This window comes from Alexandromys fortis, unplaced genomic scaffold (assembly GCF_014885135.2).
Source record: "Alexandromys fortis isolate MF-2015 unplaced genomic scaffold, M_Fortis_MF-2015_v1.1 scaffold_3, whole genome shotgun sequence".
NCBI classification, from domain to species: Eukaryota; Metazoa; Chordata; class Mammalia; order Rodentia; family Cricetidae; genus Alexandromys; species Alexandromys fortis.
Window position 1 is genome coordinate 27,863,856 of NW_026067909.1, and position 27,589 is coordinate 27,891,444.

Genomic DNA, 27,589 nt, shown 5'->3' on the forward strand with positions numbered 1-27,589 from the left:
TCTCTCTCTCTCTCTCTCTCTCTCTCTCTCTCTCTCTCTCTCTCTCTCACACACACACACACACACACACACTGTGCAGCATGGCCTGATGCCAGCCTTGCTGAGTCAGGACAGCATGTGGTAGGGCTGGTGTGTGGCCAAGGGCAGGCGAGGTGCCCTCCTGAGCCAGCCAGCAAGTGAGGCAGGATTGGAACATTGGCTGTCAGAAGCAATGAGTGAGTGGGAGTGAGTCCTGGGGACGGTCAAGGTCACCCTGAGCCATCCAGCAGCATCTCCAGTATGTGCCTTATATCACAGCGGCTATGGCTTACCCTAGCCCTGCCAATGAACTGACCAGGGTCACATCTAAACCGTGGTTGGTAACAGAGAAGAGCTGGCACATGATGGCTTCTGAAAATATGGAATTCATTTCTCAGCATCTTTTCAAAGTTGCCAATCCCATATGGTCACCATGACCCCATCCCTCAGTCTTGTTGCTCTTCAACAAGGGACATTTTTTTTTTCAGGGACATTTCTCAGTAGTGCTGGAGGCTGTGAGTTTCTCTAAGGAGTTGGGTGAGCCCACGGCTCAGCCTTCAATCAATAGCTCCAGACCTGCCTCTTTGTGAGAACTTAGGTACTGGCCATACCAAGGAGACGGGACAGGATCCAGGTCTGGATCAAATGACCGCTATATCCAAGTTGCCTGCCACTCTCCCTGGTGACAAACACTGGCTGTTAAAGGACCCAAAAGATTGATGAGCAGTTTCCATTACTGGCCAGATCTGCTCCTACCAATGTCATACCTGAGACTCTCATTTTATAAGCTGCAGGGATCAGGAGTGACATTCTGCCTCTAGAGGATTCAAGGATGCTGTTGCATGAGGTCACCTTTCTCTTAGAGAAAAGTCGCAGAGGAACAAATTCTACAAATGACCTGGTAGCATACTGCATCCATCCAGGGTGGAGGATAAGCAAGGTTCAGAAGACATCTGGTCACATCTTTCTTCTACTCCTGTCTGGGAACAGGAGTTCCAGTGTACACTGCAGATATGATAGCGGGCTGGTGTGATTGTCATGTGATGTCAAATTAATTTGCCATGCGAGACTTTGGATGCGGCCTTTTCATTGCCTGCCCTGAGCTTCCAATAGCATTTTTAACAAGAAGCCCTGATTCCCCATAAAGAGCAAATGCACCCCAGGGGCCATTTGGGGACGCGAGTGGTCTCCAGGAGTGTTTCCCTGTGCACCTGTATTGAATTTACCAGGGAAATCAGCACATTTTAAAATCTGTATATCAAGAATTTGTGGGTGGGGGTGGAGAGACGGTTGAGTGGTTAACAGTGCTGGCTGCTCTTCCAGAAGACTCTGTTTGGATTCTCGGCACACACACATACACACAAAGTGGTTTCCGATCAGTTTCTGGGGTTCTGTTGCCCTCTTCTGGCCTCTGTGGGACCAGGCACAAACACCGTACACAGACATACATGCAGGCAAAATACCCACACACATAAAGTAAATTTGAAAAACAGAATTTGTGGCTAATGAATTTAATCTGGAAATGTTCTTTTCTTGTCTGGAAGGAACAGTTATGTCCCAAAGGACACAGAGTACACCCAGCATGGGGAAAAGTTCTCCAAAAAATACTGTGTGGCAGGGACAATGGCCTCTCAGGTAGAGTGACACTCATGTCCGTCTGGAAAACATCCCTGACTGAGAAAGCAGGTCAGGGAGCACGAGGCACAGCCCTGTCCCCAGCCCTACCAGGATGTTTGTCACCTGGCAGGTGCCCTTGTTCACCTTGCTGCTTGCTCTGAATACTTGGTGACTTTAGTTACACATTAATCCACAGGCCTTTTCCAGTAAAGAGGCACTCAGTGTTTGCCCACAAGAGTCAATAAGCGTACGGGCCATGTCCCTATACATTCAATGTGATCAAAGGACGGAGACTCCTTTTGTGCCTGACCCGGTGATCTGGTTCTCCTGTCCCTTTTTGACTCTGAAGAAGCCATTCATTCCTTAAATCGCCTCTGAAACCCGTCCTATCTGCTTTCTGCCTCCTTTATTAACGAACAACCAAGTTGGTAATTTTTCCACAGTTCATGTTGTGTGCGTGAGGGCCTAGTTTAAGGATCAAAACGCTTCTGTCCCTGAGAAGGAAAGACAGACCAGGGCATAGCAGCTGCAGGGTGATGATAGCACCCAGGGGACCATCCAGTTCCATCCCAGCCACCCCCAGGAGACACAGGTATGGATCCCACCTTAGAGGCCAGCAGGGAAGGCCAGCTCCCATGAGTCATTCCTAGTTCACCAGTTGTTACTAGCCCTCAGCACTTCAAGCTGACATTCACAGCGGGGTCCTTGCAGAGGTAATTAGTTAAAGTGAACTCACAATCGGGTAAAACGGGCACCAATCCAGTAGGCCTGTTTCTATGGGCAGAGGGGAGCCAGGTGCAGACACGGAACTCTAAAAGAGGCAGAGACCAAGTGTGCGACCAAGAACACAGAGACGTGTGGATGGATGGAGCTGGAGAGACAGAAAGGACATCTTGGGAGATATGGGCTTTCTTGACTTTAGGCTTTGGGGATATAGGACTGACAGAATAAATTTCTACTGTTTTAAGACCCTCCCCCAATAAATGGACCACTTGGCTGCCCCAGTGCATTGGCATACACAGAGCCAGTGTCCTCAAGGGTACATAGGTCTAGCGAACAGAGCTGGGCTGTCCTGGAGCAGCCTAGAGCTGACTGTCCATTCTAGAAGGTTACAAAAATAAGTTACACCAAAGTAGCTGTGTCAGTTCCAAAGATGTGTACAATTGCTGCAAATGCCTTGGATATCCTCCAAAATAATATTTGTAGGACTCTCCCGGCTCTTCGAGGAGCCAGGTTCCTTTTTCTAAGTCAATGAATGCAAAGCTCATCAGTTTACTTAACATAAGACATCAGCAAACCACAGCCTCTGACAGGAGATGCCCACGCCAGTCTGACGGCTTTCCTGTCGGCTGGGCTACATGCATTTTCCTCAGCATTCTTAACCCAGGGCTTGATCCCTGTGGGCACTGCCTTTATTAGGTGGTGTGGCTGAATCACTACAGGCTCAGTTCAAGCCAGGATGGCCTCCAACGGGCCATGAAGGGCATTTCCGAAACAGTGCAACTCCACACAATGCCTGTGCCAGGGGCCCCGAGTCCTTCCCCAAGAGGACAGACGGTGTGACAACCACATGGACATGGACAGAGAAGAGCAAGCCCTCGCAGCCTGTGGACATCATCCCTTTCTTCCAGATCACAAGGCCAGGGCTGAGCACAGCTGTCAGTGTTTCTGGTCAGAGGGAGGCGTCTGGGCCGGAACTGCGGGTCTTCTTTGTAATTCTGCCATGTATTTCTGTTATACAAACTGTAAGTAAAAAGCTGAACTTTAGGCCAAGGGACTTTGCAAGGACATCTTCACCTGTGCTCCTGTCCCAGAGACCCAAAAGTGACCTTGATCACCGTGTGGGAGCCCAGAATTCCTATTCCTTGATGGTTTTGTCAGAAAAGTCAATTGCTTCCAAATCTGACCATGAGAACCACAGGACTCCTTGGTCCTCTCCACAGATGATTTCCTTTCCTACATGGTAACTCTTCAAAGACCTCCGAGGGCCACTGCACAGGAGAGCAAGGCTGCCACTCACTCCCCATCATCAGTGGGGCCTTTACAGTCCAAGGCCACAGTCATGGGCAGCTGCTTGGAGTCTCTGTAGGCTACTAGGGGCTTAGGCCTGCTGCTCCTATTGTGACTAGCCTGCCCCAGTTGCTATAAAATGCTCCCTCTGCAGGAGACACAAAGCTCACTCTCAGAGCTGCCCCGTTAAATCATGCTTGTTAGAGCGAAATACATGGACATTAGGAAAAAATTTCAATGTACGAAAATGCAGTAAAAGGCCAGTTTCCTCTCCCTGGTAGCATAGGTGTAAGAGGTTTTATTAGGTGTGTGACATAAAGTCTGGGGTCATAGCTCAGCTCTCACAAGGGCCAGCTGAGAGAGCTTGCTTCTGTCCCTTGACCTTGGGCCACACACAAAGCTCCTTCCATCCCTTAGATGATATTTTTTCTGCCCGGGGTCCCTGCCTGGAGAGCAGCAGTCAGTAGTCAGGAGTCTCTCTTGTTCTCCGAAAGTTGTCATCAACGTCTCTGTCTTGGGCAAGTCCCTCAGGAAACTCTGGGCACAGTGCACCTGACTGGGGACCTCAGCAGAGTGGGCCACACATCCGGGGTTAACGACCGTCTTCCCCACCTCTCTTGGACTGGCCTTCTCCCTGCCGCTGTCTGCCCCTCCGCCTTTGGCTAAGAGCTCCGCCTGCTGCTCTGACTTGGCCCCAGCCAGTCTGTGTTTAAATTACGATTCTCGGCTGGGGCCCTCGAAGGCACAACCATTTTCTCATATCCCCCTCCCCAGATCTCCTTTGGCCTCTATTTTCAGTACTTTGATGAAACGACCAGTGCAGGTGGATGTCGTTTATGACTCTTCCAGACTCTGCAGATCAGAGGGATTTGGCATTTATTCTTCGTGGTCCTATTTCTTCATCCTGTTCCAGGTCTCCAGATCTGCTCATCCTTAGGGCTAGCTGGGCTCATGGTCCACCTTCCTCCACCAGCCTGTGCCGCCCTTCCTGAGCTTTCTGCTGTCTTAGTGTGGACCACTGACGCAAACGATCACAGACGATGTGACTTGAGTATCATTCTCACAGGGCTTAGGGCTAAAAGCCCACGGTCAAGAAGTCAGGAGACGAGGGGTGGGGGCTTCCTGCAACAGCAGGTCTGAGTTTAGAGGTGAGGCAGGTACGTCTTGGTGGGCCCTCATGTGATGGAGAAGGATCACTCAAATCCCTGACCTACACTTACCCCAATCCAACCCTGGTGGGCCCCCACCAGTGGCACCATCAGCTTGAGTAAGAACTGAACAGAAGCATTTGAAGGACACACACCTTCATCGCATAGCACCATCTTTGTGGTAGACTGGAGTATGGGTGTACTTAGGCATAGTATAGGCAGACCAGTTTCTAGTATCCTAGACCCTGCCCTCAACAGAGAGCTGCTGGTCGTCTGCTGGTCTGGAGTTGGGACACAGCTGTGCCGCTGCTGAAGGGGCTCTGCTGGCTGCAGCAGGACTGGGGAGTGAGTGGGTGTAAAGTCTCCATTTCCACACGCTAAGGACTTCATACTCGGTATCTCCGTTTTCACACTGCACCCTAAACAAGGGCATGGCTTACACCTCTCTTTGCCTAAGGAAACCTGGGTGTGAAAAGCAAAAATGGCTTTCAAAAGTCAGTGGCAATCAGTTAACTAAATACCACAATTCTTCATAAAACAGAAGGGGTAGACACTGATTCTGTGAGGCCAGAGTTCGCCGGTCATCCCACAAGATAAACAAAATTAGTGAAGCCCCAGAGCGATCCTCTCACAATAAGGATTCTTACCAAGCAAGCAACAGTAATTTACTAGTAATAATTCGTCAGAACCAAGTGGGGGCCATCCCAGCAAGGCAGGGTTCACTCAACATTTGGTCAGTCAAGGCCACTCACATGTTAGAGTAAAAAAACAAGCATGGTCACCTCAATAAGCCTAGAAGAAGTGTTTAATTCATTTCAGTATCCATCCCTGTGTTTTTGGTTGTGAGCCTAACCTTTAATGACAGAGTCATCTCTCCAGTCCCAACTCAGAATAAATAGGAACTTTCTCAACTTGATGAAGGGTATCTGTGAGAAACACAGTCAGCACCATGCTGAAGGATGAAGGACTGGGGCACTGGAATGTCCTCTGTCCTTTCTGCATTCCAATAGAGGTCACTAGGTGGTATGATGAGCCAAGAAAAGAAATAAAAGTGTGTTGCAGAGGAGGAAATGGAAGGCTTTATCTACAGAGAGTGTGACCACCTCTGCAAAACTTCCTGAGTCTACAGGAAAACAGCATAGAACCATTGGTGGACTCAAAGTCGTAGGACACAAGATAAACATTAAATGCTAAACAATCAGAGATTGAAACTGAAATAAAGCAAACAAACAAAAAATCCTTGATGGGATGGAGAGGTGTCTGAGAGGTTAAGAACGCTGGCTGCTCCTGCAGAGGACCAGGGTTCAATTCCCAGCATCCACGTGGCAGCTCACAAGCTCTAGTTCCAGGGGTCTGACGTCCTCTTTGGCCTCTGTGGGCACCAAGCACACAAGACATATACAGACACACATGCAGGCAAAACATTCATATACATAAAACATAATTTTTAAAGATCCACACTAGGCAAATTGGTATACACCTATATTGCCAGAACTTCCTTCGTTTGAAGGAAGGAGGATCAAGAGTTTAGCGCTGCATAGACAGCTCAGTTGGGAAAATGTTTTGCTATACAAGCGTGAAGGTCTGAGTTTGATCCCCAGAACCTACCAAAACAGGCTTCTGAGTCTGGAGGTGGTGGCACACGCCTTTAATCCCAGCACTCAGGAGGCAGAGGCAGGTGGATCTCTGTAAGTTCAAGGCCAGCCTGGTCTACAAGAGCTAGTTCTAGGACAGGTTCCAAAGCTACAGAGAAACCCTGTCTTGAAAAGCCAAAAAAAAAAAAAAAAAAAGTGGTTTCTGTTTGTTTGTTTTGCTTTGCTTGTTTTTTAACCCAGGCATGACGTCAAATGCTTTTAATTCCAGCTCTAGGAAGGTGGAGATGGGAACATCTCTGGGGCTTGCAGGCTAGCCAGTGACAGCCAAATAAAAACCCACTTTCAACAAGTTGGAGGTCTCCTGAACTACACAATAAAACCCTGCTCCAGATCTAAAAACATTGAAATAGAATGAAATGCTGAGGAACAGGTCTGCTGTCTGTACACCACTCCTGACACCGAGGATTGGAAAATATTGCTGAGACAATCTAAGGCCTGTGTAACAATAAAAGATGTTGACCATATCCACACACCAGGAGATGGGAGACTGTAAAAATGTTTTCTCTCCAAGATGCTTTATAGATTCAATGTAAGCCTAATTAAAATTCAGCATTTCAGGAGAACTGTTCTAAAATTCACATGCAAATGAGAAAGCAGAATAAACTAATGATTTTGAGGAAAAAGGGAACATTTGAATATTCACACTACCCGACTTCAATTATTGCAAATCTACTATCATAAAGAAGGATGGTATTGGCCAGGTGTGGTGCATCCCTTAAATCCCAGCTCTCAGGAGGCAGAGGCAGGTGGATCTCTGAGTTTGAGGTCAGCCTGGTCTACAGGGCGAGTTCCAGGACAGCCAGGGCTACACAGAAGTTCCAGGATAGCCTGTCCTGGGGGGGGGGGGTGGAGTGTGATATTAACTTTAAAGAGAAATGAATTGAACAAAACAGGGTCAGTAAACAGACCCACGCATGTACGATCAATTGATTGCTGCCACAAAGACAGGAGACCAGCAGGAAAATTGTTGTCAGTAAACAGTGTTAGGACAACAGCATACCATTACCACATACATACACACACATGCAGAGTCTCCAGTGTGCAGTGCTAGGACTACAGCACACGTTACCACATACATACACACATGCAGTCTTCAGTGTGCAGAGCTAAGACAACAGCACCTGTTACCATATACATACACACATGCAGAGATCTCTGCACCGCAATCATTTACTCAGAATGCTGTCTACAGGCCACTATTAGTCACAATTAATGACCGAATGATTATGCACCTGAATAAAACATCACTAATTTAAAATGGATCATGTTCCTAAACACATAACTTACCTTTGAAGTAGTTCCTAGAATAAAATCTTTATGACATCAGACTGGACAAACACAACACCAAAAGCATAAGAAGGGGGCATTATCTCCAACTTAAGAAGCCCGCTCTTTGAAAGGCGATTCTAATAATAGAAAGAAACACAAGTCTCAGGCTGGAAATAAATATCTACAAACCACACATCTGATAAGGCACCCTTATCTGGATTATTTAAGGAATTCTTGAAACAACAATTGGAAAAGCAAACATCTCAAACAGGAAGGAAAGAGGGAGGGAGTAAGGAAGGAAGGAAGGAAATTAGAACATACACTTAAGCAGAGAAGTCATTGGGATGGCAAAAACACACTAAACCTCACTTAAAATCATCCGTTGTTAGGGAAATTCAAATTTAATAAGTGGGATATCCCTGTGTATCTACTAAAATGCCTAACATTTAAAAACCAGTAAATATTGTTGAAGTGTAGAACTAGGACTTTCGTGTACTGTCAGCGGGCGTGAAACGATGCAATCACTTTGGGACAATGCTTTCTAGTTTCATTAAAAGGTAAGTGAGTATCTGCCACGTGAAAACAGCCGTTCTGCTCTTAAGTCCTTTCCAAAGAGGAGTGAGAGCTGGAAAAGCAGCTGAAAGTTCTACATCTTATAGGCACCAGGAAGTGAACTGTAACACTGGGAGGTATCATGAGCCTAGGAGGAGAACTCAAAGTCATCTCACAGTGGCACACTTCCTCCAACAAGGCCACACCTACTCCAACAAAGCCACACCTCCTAATATGCCACTTCCTATGAGCTTATGGGGCCAATTACATTCAAATATAATGTTCAATTGGAGAATTTTAATGTTTTTCATTCATCATTGTAAGATCAAGGATAATTTTGTAACTCTTTTGTACATAGCTGTTACATGTAGGACAATCTGTAAATTACTCTTGAACAAAATGATACTAGATAGTTTTCTCTTCAAGTCAGCCCTCTTGTTTTTCTTTTTTTCTTTGCTTTTTTTCGAGACAGGGTTTCTCTGTGGCTTTGGAGCCTGTCCTGGAACTAGTTCTGTAGACCAGGCTGGTCTCGAACTCACAGAGATCCGCCTGCCTCTGCCTCCCGAGTGCTGGGATTAAAGGCATGCGCCACCACCGCCTGGCCTCAGCCCTCTTGTTTAAATAAACTTCCTGTTTAAATAAAAAAATGAAGTTCAAAAGAAATGAAAGAATATCCTAGTATGATAACTGTGCATAAATGGTCCATAAGAGTTCACTTCACAGCCTATTTTCCGATTTAAAAAAAAAATGAGTCTGATGTCCACCAATAGATAATATATATCCATACAATGGCATATACTGAGCAAAAATGAAAATATGCTGGTTGAAAAGGCCAAGCAAAAAATGTGTACACTATAGATTTGCTTTTAGATGCAATGCTAGAAAATACAGGAGAGTCTGTAGCAGCAGAAGCTGATTTCTGGAACAGGGGAACTCAGGAGGAGAGACACAGAAGCCGGAAGGATGGGCAAGGGCCCAGGGCACTTTCTGGATGTGCGGTGTCATTCTGACTGCAATGGCATCCCGGGTATACACATAGGTCTCAGGTACGTCAAAACCCAGCGCACTAGCCTGTCCACATATTGATAAGACTATCAAAACCACAAACAAAGAGAAATCAAACGTAATGTTGGTTTGTTCCATACCCAGGACAAACTGCTTTGAAACAAAAACAAGAGGTTCACAGCTAATGTGTCCGGACAGAGAAGTGGCAGTAGGGGCAATGTAGAACTGGTTCTGTCCAGACGCCTTGCCTCCACCCAATCTCCATAAGTCACCCTAGTTTGTTCCTGATGGGAGAAGCCACCTGTTTTCCTTCTTCATAGGACTTCCAGCTGTGTGGGGCTGAGCCATCTGCCTCACCTTTCCTAGCTCAGGGCACATCGAACATGGAATACTTATCTGATTGTTTCTTACCCACTTCCCATTTCTGCTCTAGAAAACTTTTTTTTTGTACCAGTAACTTGTTTAAAGATTTTAAAGTGACCCCCTGCCATCAATCGTCCACCGCCCTCCACATCTGCTTCTTCCTTGCTCCATTTTCCAACTCAAAACCAGGAAGCGAATGCACTTTATTAAACCGAATGTCTAACGGGAGGCATCTTTACTGGGGTACTCAGTAAAAAGATTGTACTGAAAATGGGGTGGAGAGGACCGAGGTCTGGGCTTAAAGGAGCCAGAGGACCTGGATGACGCCATCCAGTTTGGTCGTCTGAGCTCTGGCCACACCCTAGAAGCCAGAGAAGCCTCCTTTCATGCAGGTAGGGTACGGGTGTCATTCAGGTAACTGGAAACTGCGTCTCTTCTTCAAAATTCTACGGGTGCACAGGCGGCAGCTGCAGCTGACATGCAGGAGCCTGCAAACTGCTTGACCGCCTCCCATGACCCCGACTTAGAACCCTGGGAAATGGAGGACAGAAACGCCAGCTCTCTATCTTCTTGGCTCGCGGGGAGTATGCCCGTGGAGGGATACGTGAAGACCCATGACATTTTTGGAACCAGTGTTTCTTCCTAAGGAAGAGCAGAAAATTAATAAGGCAAAGATTCTTCCCAAGTGCGTGATGGTGTTTATAGGGCTGAAGCAGCCTTGGGAATTTGGGGTGCTCTCTGGCTTCTGAAGCGTTTGGCTTTGTTTCAGGGGAGTGCCGTGGTTCTGATTTGGAAGCAGGCACAGATGGCTTATCTAGTCAAGTTTTAATTCCCTTTCAAGATTATTCCCATGACATTCATTTCTCTGAAATTAACATATTTGTTAACTCCACCTTCAAACGAATGACCTTAAAGAATTCCAGTAATGACCTTGTGTGCTTCCAAGAATCAGGGTTGCACTCGCCCAGCGAAAGGGAGTGACTCCCTAGCCTTTTCCCATCAGCATGTTGAGGTAGGGGTGTCTCGGGCAGATTCCCCTCTTGGGGTTTGGCCAGCTGCTGCATAGCTGCGTCCTGTGCTTGGTCTGCAAGGTGTGTGTGTGTGTGTGTGTGTGTGTGTGTGTGTGTGTGTGTGTGTGTGTGTGTTTGCCTATGACCTTGCAAAGTGTTCTGAGACAAGAGATAAGGAAGCTTTGGCCCTGGAGAATACACAAGGCTGCTTTCAGGGAGTTGTGTGGAAACCAGATTACAGAGGGAATGGCATAGACTTGCACCGTGAACCTCCTTGCCATGGGGAATGACCTCAGTAATTTTTTTTCGTGGATTTTAAATCTAAAAAAAAAAAAAAAAAAAAAACGCGCCCGATGAAGAGTCCAAAAACGATGTCTGCAGAGGAGGATAGAAGACAGCCAAATTGCACCTGACCAGGACGCCAGATCTTGTTCTCCTTTCATTTACACCAGGATGGCAAAGAAATTTCTTTGAGGATACTGAAGTCGAACTAGTCAGCCAGCCTTGCCTCACCCAGCTCGGCCCCGCCCCCAAAGGCCCCGCCCCATTCAGGCTAGGCCCCACCCGCCCTCCCCAAGCCACGCCCCCATCCGCAGCCTCCTTCTCGGCCCAGAACCGCAGCGAGCGCTGGTTGCGGCTCTGCTGCCTCCGCCGGGATGTGACCTTCACCGCCGCCTAGCCAGGATGACCGGATCCCCTGTCCCGCGGCATCCGCGGCTCGCCTCAACCTCCCGGGTGCTTTGACTGCGCGTTCCCGGCTGCCCGGCTCCCCGGCCAGGGCCTCGCCATGCCGCCACCGCCCGGGCCCGCCGCCGCCCTGGGCACTGCGCTTCTGCTGCTCCTGCTGGCCTCCGAGTCTTCCCACAGTGAGTACCGCTCTGGCCCCCAGATCCCGCCACCCCCTGGAGTGGGGCACCTGGCCTGCACCCGACCTCAGCATCCTGGTTGGAGTATCCCAGACACCCAGGCATCCTTGTCCCGGACCTCTGGGCTCTAGACATCACAGTCCCGGAGCATCCCAGACACATTGGCATCATGGTCCCCCGAAACCCCGACCTAAGACATTCCACCTCTGAGTGGGTGCAGGTTGACTGCACACCCTTCTTTCTGCAGCTGTGCTGCTGCGGGCGCGAGAGGCGGCGCAGTTCCTGCGGCCCAGGCAGCGCCGCGCCTACCAAGTCTTCGAGGAGGCTAAGCAGGGTCACCTGGAACGGGAGTGCGTGGAGGAGGTGTGCACCAAGGAGGAGGCCAGAGAGGTGTTCGAAAACGACCCTGAGACGGTGAGCGGGCGCCGAGGTCTCAGGGTTGGGCCTGCGCTTCTGGATGTCACAAGTCCTGGCTCCTACCCTGTGCAGGTCCGGGGGACCGGGGGACTGTGGAATCCAGAAACCTTTTCTGGAAGCTTGAGTATCCTTGTGGGGACCGCTCCGCAGCGTGCACCCTGAAACTCTTAGACACCGAGCTTTGTGCCACCCCATCCCCTTTCACATAGTCACTCTTGAGCCCCTGCTCCCCTGGTGACCCCAAGTCCTCTCCTTTTCAGGAGCAGGAGGAGGCGTGTCCTTGAGTGGGGTCCACTGAGGTCCATGCGGGAGCCTGAGGGAAGCTGAAGGCCTGTTCAAACTAAACTTTCTCCTATTCCCAAAGAAAAGGCCCCCGCGGGAAAGGGACACAGTGGTTTGAAACTCAAAGGCTTCTCCCAGGTTGCCCTGTCCCTAAATTAGATTGGAAGTAAGGGGTGGAGCTCCTCTTTGGGTCTTCCTCCAGAGGGACCCAGGGTTTTCCTGAAAGAGGAATTGAAAGATCTCAAAGCTGGAATTGCTTGCAGCAGCACATCCAAAAATACGATGGCTGGAATTGTGCAAAGAACATGCATATAGGGAGGGGGGGCATAGGGAAGGACCGGCACCTGCCTCTCTGAGGGCTCTGCTGGCCCAGGACAAACTTCTATTAATAATGTCCTTGGGGAACGGAGCAGGCACACAGCCAACTGCAGCCAGCAGTCCATGTGTGCACAGGAGTCTCCACAAACGGTGACTGTGAGGGCTGAGAGGGCTCATGGGGGAACACACCCCAGACTAGGGCATGCCCGAGGTTAAGGTCTGGACTCTGAAGCTCTCTGAAGCTCGCAGGCCCCCCGTAGTGATGCCGAGGACCTCCTGTCACCTGCCAAATCGATATGATTTCACAATTCTGGGTTCCGCTGGCATTCTCCTTTCAAAGAATTCTTCTGGGATGAAATAAGGACCACATGATAAAAGGATGGATCTGTGCGAGCCGCTAGGGCCTCTGCTTTGACTCGTGTCTAATCGGCTGGCAGGGCAATCCCTGTCAAAGCTGCTTTTCTGATACCGGCCGGCTTCACAGCTGCTGTCCCCAGAGCTGCTTTGGCACTGCTACCCAGGGTGGAAGCCAAGATCAGGTGACAAGCCGTGTGCCCCCCTCCCCCCATGGTACCGCCCCAGGCATCAGCTGCAGTATAGGGGCAGATCGCTGATCTTTTTATACCCTCGCCGCTTTCTTTCCTGCTTTGATGATGATTGCTCCTGACCCAATGAGTCCAGCTACCACGTCTAGGGCAGGGCTCCCGGTCCTTGGTCACCTGGGCTGTGGACTTAGGTGGCTGGTTCTGCCTGCTTCCACTCCACCCTCCCATGGAGCTTTCTGCCATTCAGAGTGTGGACAGGGCTTGTGGCGACACGCAATGAAAGCAAGAAGGCCACCGCCCAGCCACAGAGTCCCGCCCCTCTGCAGCCTGCCTGCCTGCCAGGGCAGACAGGCCCAAGCTGGCCCCTCCTGGCTGCCTGGACACGGAGCTGCTCTTCTTGAGTCAAGTCCCTCCGGTTTTATTATAATTTTATTTGCAAAGGTGTGAAATGAAGACATGAAAAAGAGTAATGTATTCAGGACCCCCAACCCCTTAAAACATCTCTTCAGTCCATGGGAGGGTTTTCCCTTTCTGCCTGCACTTGGGTAAAACTCCAGGCTATAATGCTGGGAAAGGCAGTCCCCTCTGGTTCTGTCACACCCTGTCTCCATCAGGACTTGGCAGACACCTGTTCCCGTCAGAGCCATCTAAGAAATGTCCACAGTCCTTTCCCCTTCTGCAGTCCCTATACCCCCACACATGAACTTTCCTCTCATGAGTCAGCTTGCATGCCTGACCTGTACCTCTTGCCTGTGCTGTGGGAATTACTAACCCTGATGCCCAGCTTCTCCCTGGTCTCTGTGCACAGAGTTCCAAATCAAAGCTCTCTCTTGGCTGCTAACACCTTGGTCTAGCTGCTAGTGACTTTTTCTCCTGTTGTCATGACTATGGGCAATGAGGCAAGCCTCTGGAAGGGGTAGGGATAAGTCGTGCTGTGGAGACCTGGTGCCTGCAGGGATCTTTGACTGGAGTCTCCCCCACTCTATACCCTGAGGAGGCCTAAGACCTGGGCCAATGGTCCTGCAAGCACCACTCACCTTCATGGCCTTGAGAGACTGGGAAGGAACTTACCTTCCTAAGAAAATGCTAGCTCGGTTTTCCTGTCCTTGAAGCGTAGCTCATTTCTTGTATTGAAGGAGACCCATGAGACCGTATAGACAAGGGGCAATGGCCTGGGTTTACCTGGAACGTTGTGTGTGACAATGAGAAGCTGTGATCTACAGAACACCTGAAGGCCAGTTTCTCCCAGTGGTCCTAGAGAATCCTGACTGGGCCAGGCAGAATCCACACATAGAGGCTGGTCTCGTAAGGGAAATTTTAGGGCGAAAAGGCCAGCCAGGTCTAGGAGTCCCAAAGACCTAGGCTTAGCCACCTGTACGACTGTACCCACAGAGACCAGAAATATTTAGTCAACGCACACTGAGAAAAAGAAGGGACCAAGAGGCCCGGTGGCTCCAGGGCTGCCTTTGGGATACAGATATGAGCTTTAAGTTTAAATAGAAGGCTTGGGACATGGGGCATGAGGTACACTGAGTCATGCAAGGCTCAACAAGAGCGATCTGGTTGGAGCTGCTGCAGTTCTGGTTCTGCAAAGCGGCTGGAAGAAGTCCTTACTCCTTGCAGGGACAAGGTGGTCCTAATTGTTCTCTGGGGTCTCCCTGAGACTCTGTTGTCCCTTGAGACCTTTAACTTCCCTTGGGGGTCTGGGACAAGACACAAAATGTTGACAGAGCCTTGGTCCTCTTGTCTCTGTGCCTTCAGCCGAGCAGGGGGGAGGTGGGGTGAGATAGGTGTGTTTCTGAAGCTTTAGACAATGCTTGGGGGATTAGCGTGCCTGCCTGCCAAACTAAGCAAATGACCTGAAATAAAGGAGAGATGCAAAGTGATGGCAGAGGTGTCAGGCCTTCATCCAAGTCCTCCTGGGGACCTGAAGGAGGAGTCAGTGGGTTTGTTTGTTTTGCTTTTTTTTTGTAAAAGTGTTCAGTGCTTGCTATAGTCGTATTCTGTGCCTAATTAAAATCATTTTGTGTTTACAGTGCTGAGATACAGTCCTGTTGCTCCGAGTGGCGCTCTGGCCAGTTGTAGCTAAGACCCTCCTGAACACCTGTGGCTCCTTACCCTTGATAGTAATTCTCGGGCTCTGGGCTCTGGGAAGGGAATGAGAAGGAGGTCCTGCCCCCTCCACACACATACTGGGTAGGCCTAGGCAGCTGGAACCAATGGGCTAACCCCCTGGAAGGAACCACAGGCTTTTTCTTCCCCCTTAGTATGTATGCCAAGAGCCTGACTCTTTCAGTTCAGTTAGCATTTCTTCTGCCACTGGGAGGGAAAGTGTCGGCCCTCAGCTCTCCAGCCAGCAGAGCGGACTTCACGGACTTCACACGGACACTGGTAGCTTCTTATTAACTTTCTCCTGGGAGGGAATGCAGGTCCCCCCTCCACACACTTCCTGTGGCCTCCACCCACATTCCTCGGTGGCTGCTCCCCTGTGGTGGCAGCCCTGGCCGCTGCTTGTAATCACTGTGTCCCTTCTCTCCCCCACAGCTTCCCTGTTATCTGGTTTTTCTTTTTATTGTTACTGTCCCTTCCGGCCACTTCATTCTCACTGGCTGGGTTCCCTGTCTGCGTAGCTAAATTCAGAGAGGCCCTGGAGCTGTAGCCCTGCCCCAGGTGAGGGCCTGCAGAATCTCTTCAGTCATTTTCCTAATCCTTTAAGGCCCTGTCTCCAGTTTAGGATGTTGGCCTCTAGAGGCTCCTAATCAAGAAGTTAATCCCAGCTGGAGCCTCCACGCCACACTTTGGCTCTCACCTACTGGCAGAAGGACACGCAGGCCTTATTGATGACTGGCACCTGTGCTACTTAAGATACAGAGTGCAGAGTGCGTGCAGCATTGAAGGGCTCCTCGTGGGGTTGACTGCTATGAGGAATAAACGCCCCAGGAACCCAAAGACAGCTCCCCCTTCCCGACTGTCTCTTAACTCTCAGGAGCTCTAGTTCCCTCTCCCTGCCTGCCCACGGGTGCAGTGGCCCCCTCTCTGCTGCTGAACTCAAACCTAGAGAACCATGCCGCAACCATGTCTACCCACTAAGGGCATTTTCCCTAGGTGGGCTCTCCAAGGACAGCTTGGGGAAGACCAGCTCCAGGGTAAGTGGACTCTCCTCCCCCCCATTTCCTCTTATACAACAGGGACAGACCCAGTTTAGGAAGTTTAAGGAAGGGGACGGCCTAGCAGGAAAAGAAGCCCTCTGAGACTTGGAATTTGGGCTTTTGGCGGAGAAGGGACATTGGGTGAAATACTCTGCCTAGACACATGCCCCCAACGTATGTGTACATATTCAAAACATAAGTACACATTCATATGCTTACATAGACACACATGTAAGCACACACTCACACACACACTTGGCTCCTCTCTGGGTCTCACCTCTCCAGGCCTCCTTTCTGCTTCCCTCATGTTGAGGGTAAGGGTCTACAGGCCAGGGCCACCAAGCAATGACCAAACTGTCTGTCATTCTTCAGAGCTGGCCTGGCAAATGGGTCAGGAGACAGGACTAGCCTCCTAGGGTCCCAGAGGTGAGCTTGGAAAGGAGACAAGCCCCTCTGGTTCTATGGGCACTGGGTTCCGTGGACGATAGTGCGGGTGTCTACCAGGAAAGAGGTGTTTGGAAAATATCCTTCAGGCAATAGGCAAAGTGAAGGGCTCCAAGTCAGAGCTGGGACCGCAGCAAGCCAAACCCTCCCAGGTAACTCACCCAGTGGCCCTTGGCCAGGCCCGTACTTCCTTCCTGCACAGAACTGCAAGACAGGGCTCAGGAGAGAGCTGCAGTGGCTCCCGCCATGCAGAGCGCCTGCCTGAGGCTTAGGGACTGGTGTGAGAAGCCTTTGTTGACACTCAGCCAGCACCTTCTCTGCACAGCCTTTCGTTTTGACCTTGACAGATTATAAAGTGTGTTTTTATGTTTTCAAGGGGTTTTTATAGGAACTGGTAGGGGAAGAAGCTGGAAATGTCAGTTATTTTCCCTTGAGCTACATGGCCGTGCAATGCATGAAAGAAAACAATGGGTACTAGTCTCCCCGAGTCCCCTTTAGTGGGTATGCCCATGATGATGAAATACACATTACCACGTGGATCCCTCAAACCTGCTGTAGATCTGGCTTTGGGACGATCACAGAGCACACTTCTGGGCCCAGGCTCTCCACTCCCAGGCTCTGTCCTAAGAGAGGGAGCAGGGATTAGCTAGCATCAGTGGGCCCAGAGCCTGTTCTTAGATAGTCACAGACTGACTGAACCACTTACAGGCCAATTGCTTAGTTGATCTACCTTTAGAAGCTCAGGGTGGGGATCCCCCCAGAACTTAAAAGCTCTCCCCGGCAGCTGCACCTCACGGTTCTGCTCTGATAGAGACGACCATGGGAACCATAGGTGGTACTGTGTGCCTAGAATGTTCCCCATACTCAGGTGAATGATACAGCTTACATCTTCACACTCTGTGTATGGAGCTGATGAGGTAGAACCTGGGTTCATGCACACGGAGCTTCTGAGACTCAAAGTTCACTGGGAACCAGCTCTCCATAAAGTCTGTCTATGAAAGCCGCACTGCAAAGGTCTACTGAGGGTCTGGGTGTGAACTTCATGGGGCCTACCTGTGTATAGGTGTGAACGTTCATGGGGCCTACCTGTGTATAGGTGTGAGCATTCATGGGGCCTACCTGTGTATAGGTGTGAGCATTCATGGGGCCTACCTGTGTATAGGTATGAACGTTCATGGGGCCTACCTGTGTATAGGTATGAACGTTCATGGGGCCTACCTGTGTATAGCTGTGAGCGTTCATGGGGCCTACCTGTGTATAGGTGTGAGCGTTCATGGGGCCTACCTGTGTATAGCTGTGAACTTCATGGGGCCTACCTGTGTATAGGTGTGAGCGTTCATGGAGCCTACCTATGTATAGGTGTGAACGTTCATGGGGCCTACCTGTGTATAGGTGTGAGCATTCATGGGGTCTACCTTGTAAAGGTGTGAGCGTTCATGGGGCCTACCTATGTATAGCTGTGAGCGTTCATGGGGTCTACCTTTGTATGGGTGTGAGCGTCATGGGTGCAGGGGTTGCTGCCTGTGAGAGCAAGTTTTTTGGGGGGGCCTTTCTATGCCTGTGAGGCCTGTGTATGATGACAATGTTGTGTAACACGCCCCCCCCCCCCAACACCACCATGAGGAAGTCAAGAGGAGGGCTAGAAGCCCAGATTTTGGTCTGCTACCTCGTTTCTGCTAGGCAGAGATGTCTTCACCTCTAAGTCTGAGAGGACTCATAGATTTAGGTGAGAATGATATTCTACAGGTGGCAGCTGTGTAGAGTACACTGGAACCTTCCCAGTTGGGTGGCATGGGGTGGCAGCTAGGGGTGTCCTCTTTGTAATTGTAAAAAGTGATGTCAGTTCACTCCACTTTGGGCTCAGATGTTTCTCCATCTTGTTATGCATGCTTCCGACCGTGTCCTCTTGTGTGGGTTTCGTCTGTCTTGGAAGCATGAACTGTCTTCAGATTTGACCTGGTCAGGCAGCCGCTGAAGCTATCCAGCTTCAGTCTGCCAGGTGAGGCCCCCCAAGGAGGTCAGGAAGAGTGGTAACTGAAAGCCATGGCTACCATCCCGCCTGGTCCCTGTGCAGGGGCAACAGGGAGATCAGTTCTGAGCGATGCCACTCTTGGGATGCTTCAAAGGCCGGTAGGTCCTTCTGAGTTGGATACTAGGATTGCTGCATCCCTCCAGGAGAAAAGTCAGCCTTGTGCTGGCCTCCAGCCAGACCCAACAGCAGTGCCATGGGGCAACATGAGCAGTGCTCTGTTACCTTTGACCTTTCCATGCACCTGGCTGAGAGAGGCTATTCCTGGCAACGTAAACAAACTTCTCCCCCTCGCAGCTTGCTGCCCGCACCCCCACACTTGACCCTATAGCATGAGCAGAATTTTGTCATCTAAGTTCTTTCCTGATATTCTTTCTAAACCTGGAGAAAAGTACCTGAGCAGCCCCCACCCCAGTCTTATTCCATCCCTGTCACCTCTGTTCTCATCCACATAGCCCCTCACCAGGGAGGAAAGTGAGAGACGACAAACAGGGACACCCTTCCCATTGCAGGTGTGTGTGAGAGGGGGGGTGGTCTGCTGAGGACTGTGACTTTGGGCCTGTGTGGAGGCCTGTTGCTCACAACAGTCCTGAACCAGCTTTTAGCCATCCTGTCACCGGCCCAGAATGGCCAGAGGGCCTGTATACACCCATGTGCAGTGTGGGCATACAGAAACAGAACAGACCCTCTGGCCTTGTGCTTAGACAGAAAACTTGTTTTACCAAGACAATGTATGCAAACCAATGACAGGAGACCCCTAAGGCTGAAGAGAACTGCTGGACGGTTCTATGTCAACTTGACCCAAACTAGAGGCATCTGAGAGCAGAGAATCTCAATTAAGAAAATGCCCCCCATAAGACTGAACTGAAGAGCTGGGTGGTAGTGGCGCACACCTTTAATCCCTGCACTCGGGAGACAGAGGCAGGAGAATCTCTGAGTTCAAGACCAGCCTGGTCTACAAGAGCTAGTTCCAGGACATCTAAACTCTGTCTCGAATGCCCCACCACCACCAAAAAAGCAAAAACCTCTAATCAGGGGAAGCTGGGATTTTTGTTGTTGTTGTTGGGCAGTAGCAGCACACACCTTTAATCTCAGCACTCGGGAGGCAGAGGCAGGTGGATCTCTGTGAGTTCAAGGCAAACTTGGTCTACAGAGTGAGTTTCGGGACAAGCTCCAAAGCTATAGAGAAACTCTGTGGTGGGGGGCAGTTGAACTTTAGACAAGCCTGTGGGGCATTTTCTTAATTAGTGGTTGATTGGGGGCAAGGCAGCCAATTATGGGTGGGACCACCTCGGGCTTATGGTTCAGGATTAGATAAGAAAGCAGACTGAGCAAGCCAGGGAGGTCAAGTCAGTAAGCAGCACCCTCCATGGCCTCTGCATCAGCTGCTGCCTCCAGGTTCCTGCCCTGTTTGAGTTCCTGTCCTGACTTCCTTCCATGATGGACTACAACATGGAAATGTGAGCCAGATAAACCCTTACTGACTTGCTTTTGGTCATAGTGTTCATCACAGCAATAGAAAGCCCGGCTAAGACAGAAGTTGGTACCAGGATAGTGGGGTGTTGCTGTGAGAAACCTGCCAGTGTGTTTGGGGGAGGATTGTGGGAGGACTTTGGAACTTCCGACTAGAAAAGCCACTGAGTGTTGAGATCGCGGTGGGCTCTGTAGGAGTGTGGAAGATAAGACTGTTGAGGGTGGTACAGACAGCGCAGGTCTGGCTTGTGGGGTTTCAGAGGGAAGTTAAGAGGCTATTGTGGGGCCATGTGTTGTTTTGAATTAAGATCCTGTGGTTCTGGTTAGCTGGGGCTGAAGAGTCAGCTGTGATTAACAAGAACCCAGAACTACTGATGTGAAACCTTTGCTTTGCTGGGGTAATGGTTGCTGCTCGGCTGGAGCTGAGAAATTAGCGGTGGTTGAGAAGAAACTGGCCTCACTGAGGTGAAGTCTTCTGGAAAGTGTTTCCTGAGGTTCAACACACAGAAGCTGTGTTCCAGACATGGCCGACTTTGTATTTTGTGCTGGCTGCAGAACTTGGTGTAGCGTAAGAGTCACCTGTGGTGCTAGTTTTGAAGGCGTGAAGGGGTGGGGGTTGTGGAGAGCAGCTGAGGCGCGTCACTGTGTGGCAGGCTTTCTCCTGGAAGAGGGCCCGGGAGAGGCTTTTTGTGAAAATACAGCCACAGAGGGCAGAGACGGAGAAGTGACCCAAGCCCTTTGGAGGAGTCCACAGTTGAGAGAATTCAAACTTTAAAAGGAGATTTTGGATTTTTAAGAGTCTGGGTATTTTAAATGGACTGAACATTTAATGCGTTCGATTTTGTAAAGACTGGGACTTTTAAAGTTATGTTGTCAGCGTGAGAACTTGGGAGTGAATGGGAAAGGGGAGGTTGTGACTTAATGTTGATGTGTTTGTGTGTCTGGCGACAAGGGGTCACTTGTGCATAACAGTTTTATGTCATCTTGGCACAGCTAGGGTCACCGGAAAGGAGGGAACCTTGATTAAGAAAATGCCCCCAAGCTGAGCAGTGGTGACGCACACCTTTAATCCCAGCACTTGGAAGGTAGAGGTGGGGGGTTTCTGTGAGTTAGAGGCCAGCCTGGGCTACAGAGTGAGTGCCAGGACAGCCAGTGCTATGCAGAGAAACCCTGTCTCAAAAAAGAAAAAAAAAAAAAAGGAAAAGAAAATTATGCCTCCATAAGATTGGGCTGTGTTGTGGGACATTTTCTTAATTATTGATTGATGAAAGGGCACCCAGTCCTTCCCCTGGGCTGGAGGGAACCTTGATTAAGAAAATGCCCCCAAGCTGAGCAGTGGTGACGCACACCTTTAATCCCAGCACTTGGAAGGTAGAGGTGGGGGGTTTCTGTGAGTTAGAGGCCAGCCTGGGCTACAGAGTGAGTGCCAGGACAGCCAGTGCTATGCAGAGAAACCCTGTCTCAAAAAAGAAAAAAAAAAAAAAAGGAAAAGAAAATATGCCTCCATAAGATTGGGCTGTGTTGTGGGACATTTTCTTAATTATTGATTGATGAAAGGGCACCCAGTCCTTCCCCTGGGCTGGTGGTTCTGGGTTCTATAAGAAAGCAGGCCGAGCAAGCCAGGGGGAGCAAGCCAGTAAGCAGTACCCCTCCCTGGCCTCTGCATCATCTCCTGTCTCTAGGTTCCTGCCCTGTTTGAGTTCCTGTCCTGACTTCCTTTAATGATGGACTGCAGTGTTTAAGACAGATAAACCCTTTCCTCCCCGTGTGCTTGGGCCATCGTGTTTCGTTGAAGCAACAGAAACCCTAACTGAGACAAGAACTCTGTGTCCTTGGGCTGAAACTGGGCTACCTGGGATGTTCCTGTCCTATACACATTTTCTCAGGGGACATGGGAGGCACTCTCTAACTAGCTATGGTGACAGCAATTTGCTTCTTCCTGAGGGTGGCCTCATGCTCTGCAGCCACACTGCAGTGATCTGCAGAAGCTGAGTCAGCAGAGGCCTCCTGTTCCCTTGCTCCTCTCCCTGGCCTCCTCTCTGAACAGGACTAAGTAGCTCCACCGCTGAGGGAGCCACGGTGCAAGGTTTTCTTGCTTCTGGGTTCCTGTTTCCAGGCTTGATTAAACAGTCCTTTTTAAGAGGCCCCATGCTGTGCCCGCTAACTGTCGCCCCTTCTTCTCTTTCCACAGGAATATTTCTATCCAAGATATCAAGGTAAGTTAAAGTTCCTGTTCCGGCTTCATTGTCAGACAGGCGCAGTGTCTGTTTCGAGATCCCATTAGCATATTACTCCTGGGAGGAGGAAGCTGTGAGGGGAGAGCCCTTGGGAGCACTTGGGTCAAAACTTGAGTGTGGGATTTTTATATATATATATATTATCGTTTTATCCCAAGTTGCCTGAGCCTCAGACTACCACTGCTGTTTTCAGAGACCGTCTTTGATTCCAGGCCCTGCCCACATGAGGAAGTATGATTGACTGAATGCTCTCAGACTTTCTGGTCTCAGGACTTCTGAGATTATTGAGGAATGCCCTCCCCCCCAAAAAAAATTGCTCCTGTGTGGTGTGTTTTATCAAAATTTGCTCTATTATCAGTCAAAACTTGCAGAAGGTTTTTACATAGTTTGATGAATGGGGAGCTCACACATACACTCAGCTCCTGGAGTGGGGCACCTAGTGGCATGGGAAATACCAATATGCTCTTACAGGACAAATAAAAAAAAACAGGGTTCTAGTCTGGAGGATAGTTAGTTTGCTCCTCAAGAAGCCCTAAATTCTCTGAGCGCTGTTTGGTCAACACCCACAGTACTTTGGATGCATGTCGCATGTAAAAAGAGTATGCTTGGGTAAGATGCTGGCCTTCCATTCTAGAAGCACCTTCTTTAATCTGTATCAAGCAATAAATAGCACAGAGGACCAGTGACTTGCCTGCTGTGACTCTCCAGGCTTGGGTACCAGGATCTTAGCTAGGGGAGACAAGGGAACAAAGAAAGGACAGACATAATTGCAGTCAAGCTGGGCTCCGTTGGAGTCCTCTAATGCAAAAACTGCCACCCAGAACCTCAGTGGGTTTATTAGGTACAACGCAAAGGGAGGGGTTAGCTCGTCTCAGTAGGCCTCTGTAGGTGAGCAGTATCAGGCTGTAGACATCTGGGAGGAGCGTGCTAGTCTTTGCTCACACTGATCAATTGTTCACAAACACTCTTTTCTAAGGAAAGTTTAGCCATTTCTCTTGATCCTGGCCCAGATGGGCAATGGCTTTGCTAATTTCCCATGGGTCAGTTGGCCTTGGCATCCTTGGCAAGCTCTGCCCATATCAAAATACACATTCACTCAGGACCTCACTCACTCAGGCCTCTCTGGTCCCTACCCTAGCCCAAAAGGCCTTGGGCCATCTCTAGTACCAAGACAGAGGGAGACAGCTAGCCCATCCATGCATCCTGACTGTACCTTCACTGTATTGTCATGTAGACAATCAACAGTGACCAACTGAAGGCCAGAGAGGGTGGCTACCCGCCATCACACATGGCCATCGTGTACTGTGTGTGTTCACATGCTGTGCTCCTGGCTCCTTTGTGGAACACATGTGTCTGCCAGGTCTGGTGCCCTACAGGTTTGAGAGGGCACTAAAGAGCACTTGTACTTTCAGACAGAGGACATTTCCTGCCCGGATCTCTGTGATCTTGAGGTTCAGTTCTTTGGCTGCTTTGAACTTTGGTGTTAAAGTTCCTGGTGTTCTGTGTGATGGGAGGATCCAGCACTCACCATTCCGGAGTCAGGGTTCTGCCACCCTGGGGTACCTTCCTGGGGTACCTTCCACCAAGTGCTTTATACTGATAGCTAGGCCACCACTCCCTGAAGACCCATGTGTCCAGGCAAAAAGGAAACGTGTCAGTTGGCACCGACTTGGACACCTGCTCTACCCCAGAGATGACAAGTGACCGTGTTGTCTGTTTCTTTCTTTCAGAGTGCCTGAGGAAATATGGCAAGCCTGAAGATAAAAACCCGAACTTCCCCCCTTGCGTTCAGAGTAAGTGTCTCCCTCCGGTCTCACTTGACGCACACATGTACTGAGTAGCTGTGGCTCAGCTGTGGTTGGGATAAAGCTGGTGCATGTTCCATCAGGGTGAGACGTTGTCAGGCCCGCCAGGTGTCTGCTCCTTGCACACTGAACTTTTTCTCTTCAAGTAAATCTTGGTTTTGTTTTTTTAATGATCCATAAATATATTTGCTGGAGGGCTCCAAATATTTCATAGGGTGTGAAGTGTGTCCCTGCCTTCCGTCATGCAGGCAAGACCATCTTTTCAGCTCCCTGCTGTACCTAGAAGTACAGAAAAGGCTTCTGCACACTTGCGTCACCTCGTCCCTAGTCACTCCCGTGTTTGGAGTCCCCTCCAGCGCAAGGGCACTCACATGGCCCGTCCGATGCCAGCTGCCTTGTCTCAGCTTAGCCCAGGCAGGTTGATCAACTTTGAGGTTGTTTTGTTTCTGTTACCACAAAAGCAGAGTGATGTCTGGTGCGCCCGTTCGGGTTCCTGAGGAAGGGTCAGAGACAAACCTACATTCATATTTTACCTTGGGAATGGCTTCTGTGACTCAGGTGTCCCTGGCCCTTTGAAGGAGCCTTTTCTTTTGTCTCTGATTTGTTGTTAGGTTAGTTTTACACTTCTCTCGTTAACTTAGTTCTTGACACTTGATGTATCAAGTATGGCCATTTCTTTCCTTACACTTTCTAATTTGTTGGTGCATATGATGGGTTGGTGCATTGATCCTGGACTTTTGGTGCATTGATCCAGGGACCTTTGCTCCCTGGGCTCTGTGAGGTTATGCTACTGCTTTGGTTGGTGGCTAATATTGTGGCTTCAGAGCCTCTTATTATGTTTGGAATTGCAATGACACACTGTGGGTGGGACTCGAGATTCTGCCCCCCCTCCCGTGGTGGTAGGGTACCTGGAAGAGGGGGATGAGATTGTACCCACCCCCAGAGCCTGTCCCTGAACTGATTAGATGATAAACCTCCTGTATCTTCTGGTGCCAAATATGTTTAACCCATTTGCCAGATGCCTTGCCTGCTCAGGGCAGAGGCTTTGCCAAAGTCCCTGACACATAGCTATCTTCTGCCCGACTGTACTCATCGCGGGTCCCATGGGCATGTGCCCTCATGGTGGCTGTACCAAAGTGCCCCATGACCGTCATATCCTTCTACTGAGCCATGGGAAGACAGGGATACAAGCCAAGCCCACAAGCCCCCCAGGTAGGCAGCCTATTGCCCTTTGTATCTGGTTCTTTACCCCCATGCCCATGGTATGTCATTGCTTAAACACTCTTTAATACCCATTTTGTTTAAAAAAAAAATTAAAGTGCAAGTCTTGCAGGCCCCATTCTGGAACTTCCTAGAGAGCTCAGACCTAGCCTTAGACAAAACAGGCCTCCTGGGAGACCTACACCTCACCTTGTGGGGGCTGATCACTACGCCAGCAGCAGCTAAAGTGACAAGGGAGAAGCCGTAGGCCAAGCTTACACTCTGATCTCTTGATGCCAGGAAAAGCGTACATTTCTTTTCTTTCTTGCAAAGCATTCCAGGCTCCCTGCCCTGTCCAGTGGGAGTCTCTGACAGACATGTTGCCAGGAAGGTTGCTCCCCGTACATTACAACAGGCAGTGGTGGGTGAGTCAGGTTGTCAGGATTTTCCAGGGCTCAGGGTTCCTTTCTGGGCCCAGAACAAAAGGCCTAGATTGGACAGGACTGCTACCCAGGTCCTGACTTGCCCCTTAAAGAGCCAGCTCACACTTCATACTCTACCTACAGCCACACAAAGAAACAAGGAAAGACTGTTAAGAATAACAGCAGATCTCTGTGAGTTCAAGGCCAGTGTGGTCAACAGAGAGACCCCAGGGCTACACACAGAGAAACCCTGTCTCAAAGCATAGCAGCCTGCCTGGGGAGGAGCTACCTAGGCCGTACAGTGCCTGAAAAACTGTCCATCTTTTACCTTTTGGGAATGTGTCCCTCTCGCTGCAGAGATCTCTGGGTACCTGCCAAGGGTCAAATACTGGGCTTGGTAAATTTCCAACAGGAAAAGAGATGACGTGTGGTGGGTGGTATTCCTCTAGGGACAGATGGACAAGGGTTGTGGTGTTGGCTTTGTGTTGGGGGACTCTTAAAAATAACATTACCCCATTGGAAATTGGCACTGCCCCATCTCTCGGCCTAAGGACAGATTTTGCAAGGGTTGCTGGTATTCTTGGCCAAGTAAACCAGTCCTCGTGCCAGATTTGCTAGTGTATGCTTTAGAAATAAATTTAACCCTCCAGCCGGACACTTAAGTGTGCTGGACACCGTATCCTGGCTTCAGGCAATCTCTCAGGAGTGCACAGCATGGTCCTCATGGAACAATGAGGACCTCCAATCCTGACTCCTTATATACAGGCCACTCTGACTTTATCCATGCTTAAGGGGAAAATGGCATTTTATAATGATCTGCCAGAAACTATTCTGCAAGAATCTCAAAACTACTTGAAGACTCACAGGCATGTTATTGGCTGTGGTTTGTGCAAACCCAGCAGACTTTGGATGTAAACGTGGAATGACCACAGGAGGGGAAAAAAAGGCAAACAAATTAGATCGCAGAGCTTCCCTGAGAAGCCTAGACTTGCTTCCCAGGCCTGCTGTGGGCTCGGCACCTAGCCCGGCCTGGCCCTGTACGAGTAGAAATTTCCAGCAATGAGGCTGACCTGAAAACCCTGGATGAGCAAAGGAATGCATCTGGGAAATCCAGAGGTTAGCTCCTGCCTCATCGTATGCCAGGTCCTCCCCATCCCTGCCAGGCAGCAACAACCCTCTTTGTCTAGAGTTCAGGTGTAAGAAACCAGAGGCCTCTGGGGAGGGCCCCCAAGAATGGAGCAAACCCAAGAAGGGTAACCTGGAAGACCTTTGTGACGTCCTGCCAGGATGGCCTCCAGGAGACGTTGGCCGGGGCTCCGAATGCTCTTCTGTCTTGTCCTGACACTGTTTCTGTAAATCAAAGGGGAACAAATGCTGGCTTCAGACCCACGTGGGCAGCAAGTGGAATAGGGATGCCGAAGAATCAAAACCAGCAATGTGAGTTGTCATGAGACTCAAAAATGACTCTTCCCCAGCTGAAAGCAGAGAGCAGTACAAATCTCACAGCTGCTTCCTCCAGGAGGGATAGCTCGGCCTGCCTGCTGATCCTCAGCTCTTGGGTCTCAGCTTTTCCTGTACTGCAGAGGGCCCGCCTAAGCCAGAGCTTCCCATCGGATGCCAGGCGAGTGAGAACAGCTTCACCTGCCAGCATGGGAATGGGCTGGCGTTGAGGGATCCAAGGATGGCTGTGCTCTTGGAGTGCTGGACTACACCTGACCCCTGCCCTCCGGTGCAGATCTGGGATTTGGGTGGCCG

At 49.9% G+C, this 27,589-nt stretch overlaps 1 protein-coding gene across 1 annotated transcript in view; it reads left to right on the forward strand.

The window, feature by feature from the left end:
- Positions 1-11,270: 11,270 nt before the first annotated feature.
- Positions 11,271-27,589, forward strand: part of Gas6 (growth arrest specific 6) — a 31,408-nt gene continuing 15,089 nt past the window's right edge. Inside the window, exons 1-4 of the mRNA XM_050136584.1 lie at positions 11,271-11,513; positions 11,761-11,927; positions 22,362-22,386; positions 24,138-24,200. Of these exons, the coding sequence (XP_049992541.1) occupies positions 11,435-11,513; positions 11,761-11,927; positions 22,362-22,386; positions 24,138-24,200 (334 nt within the window). The 5' untranslated portion in view covers positions 11,271-11,434. The remainder of the gene's footprint in view (positions 11,514-11,760; positions 11,928-22,361; positions 22,387-24,137; positions 24,201-27,589) is intronic.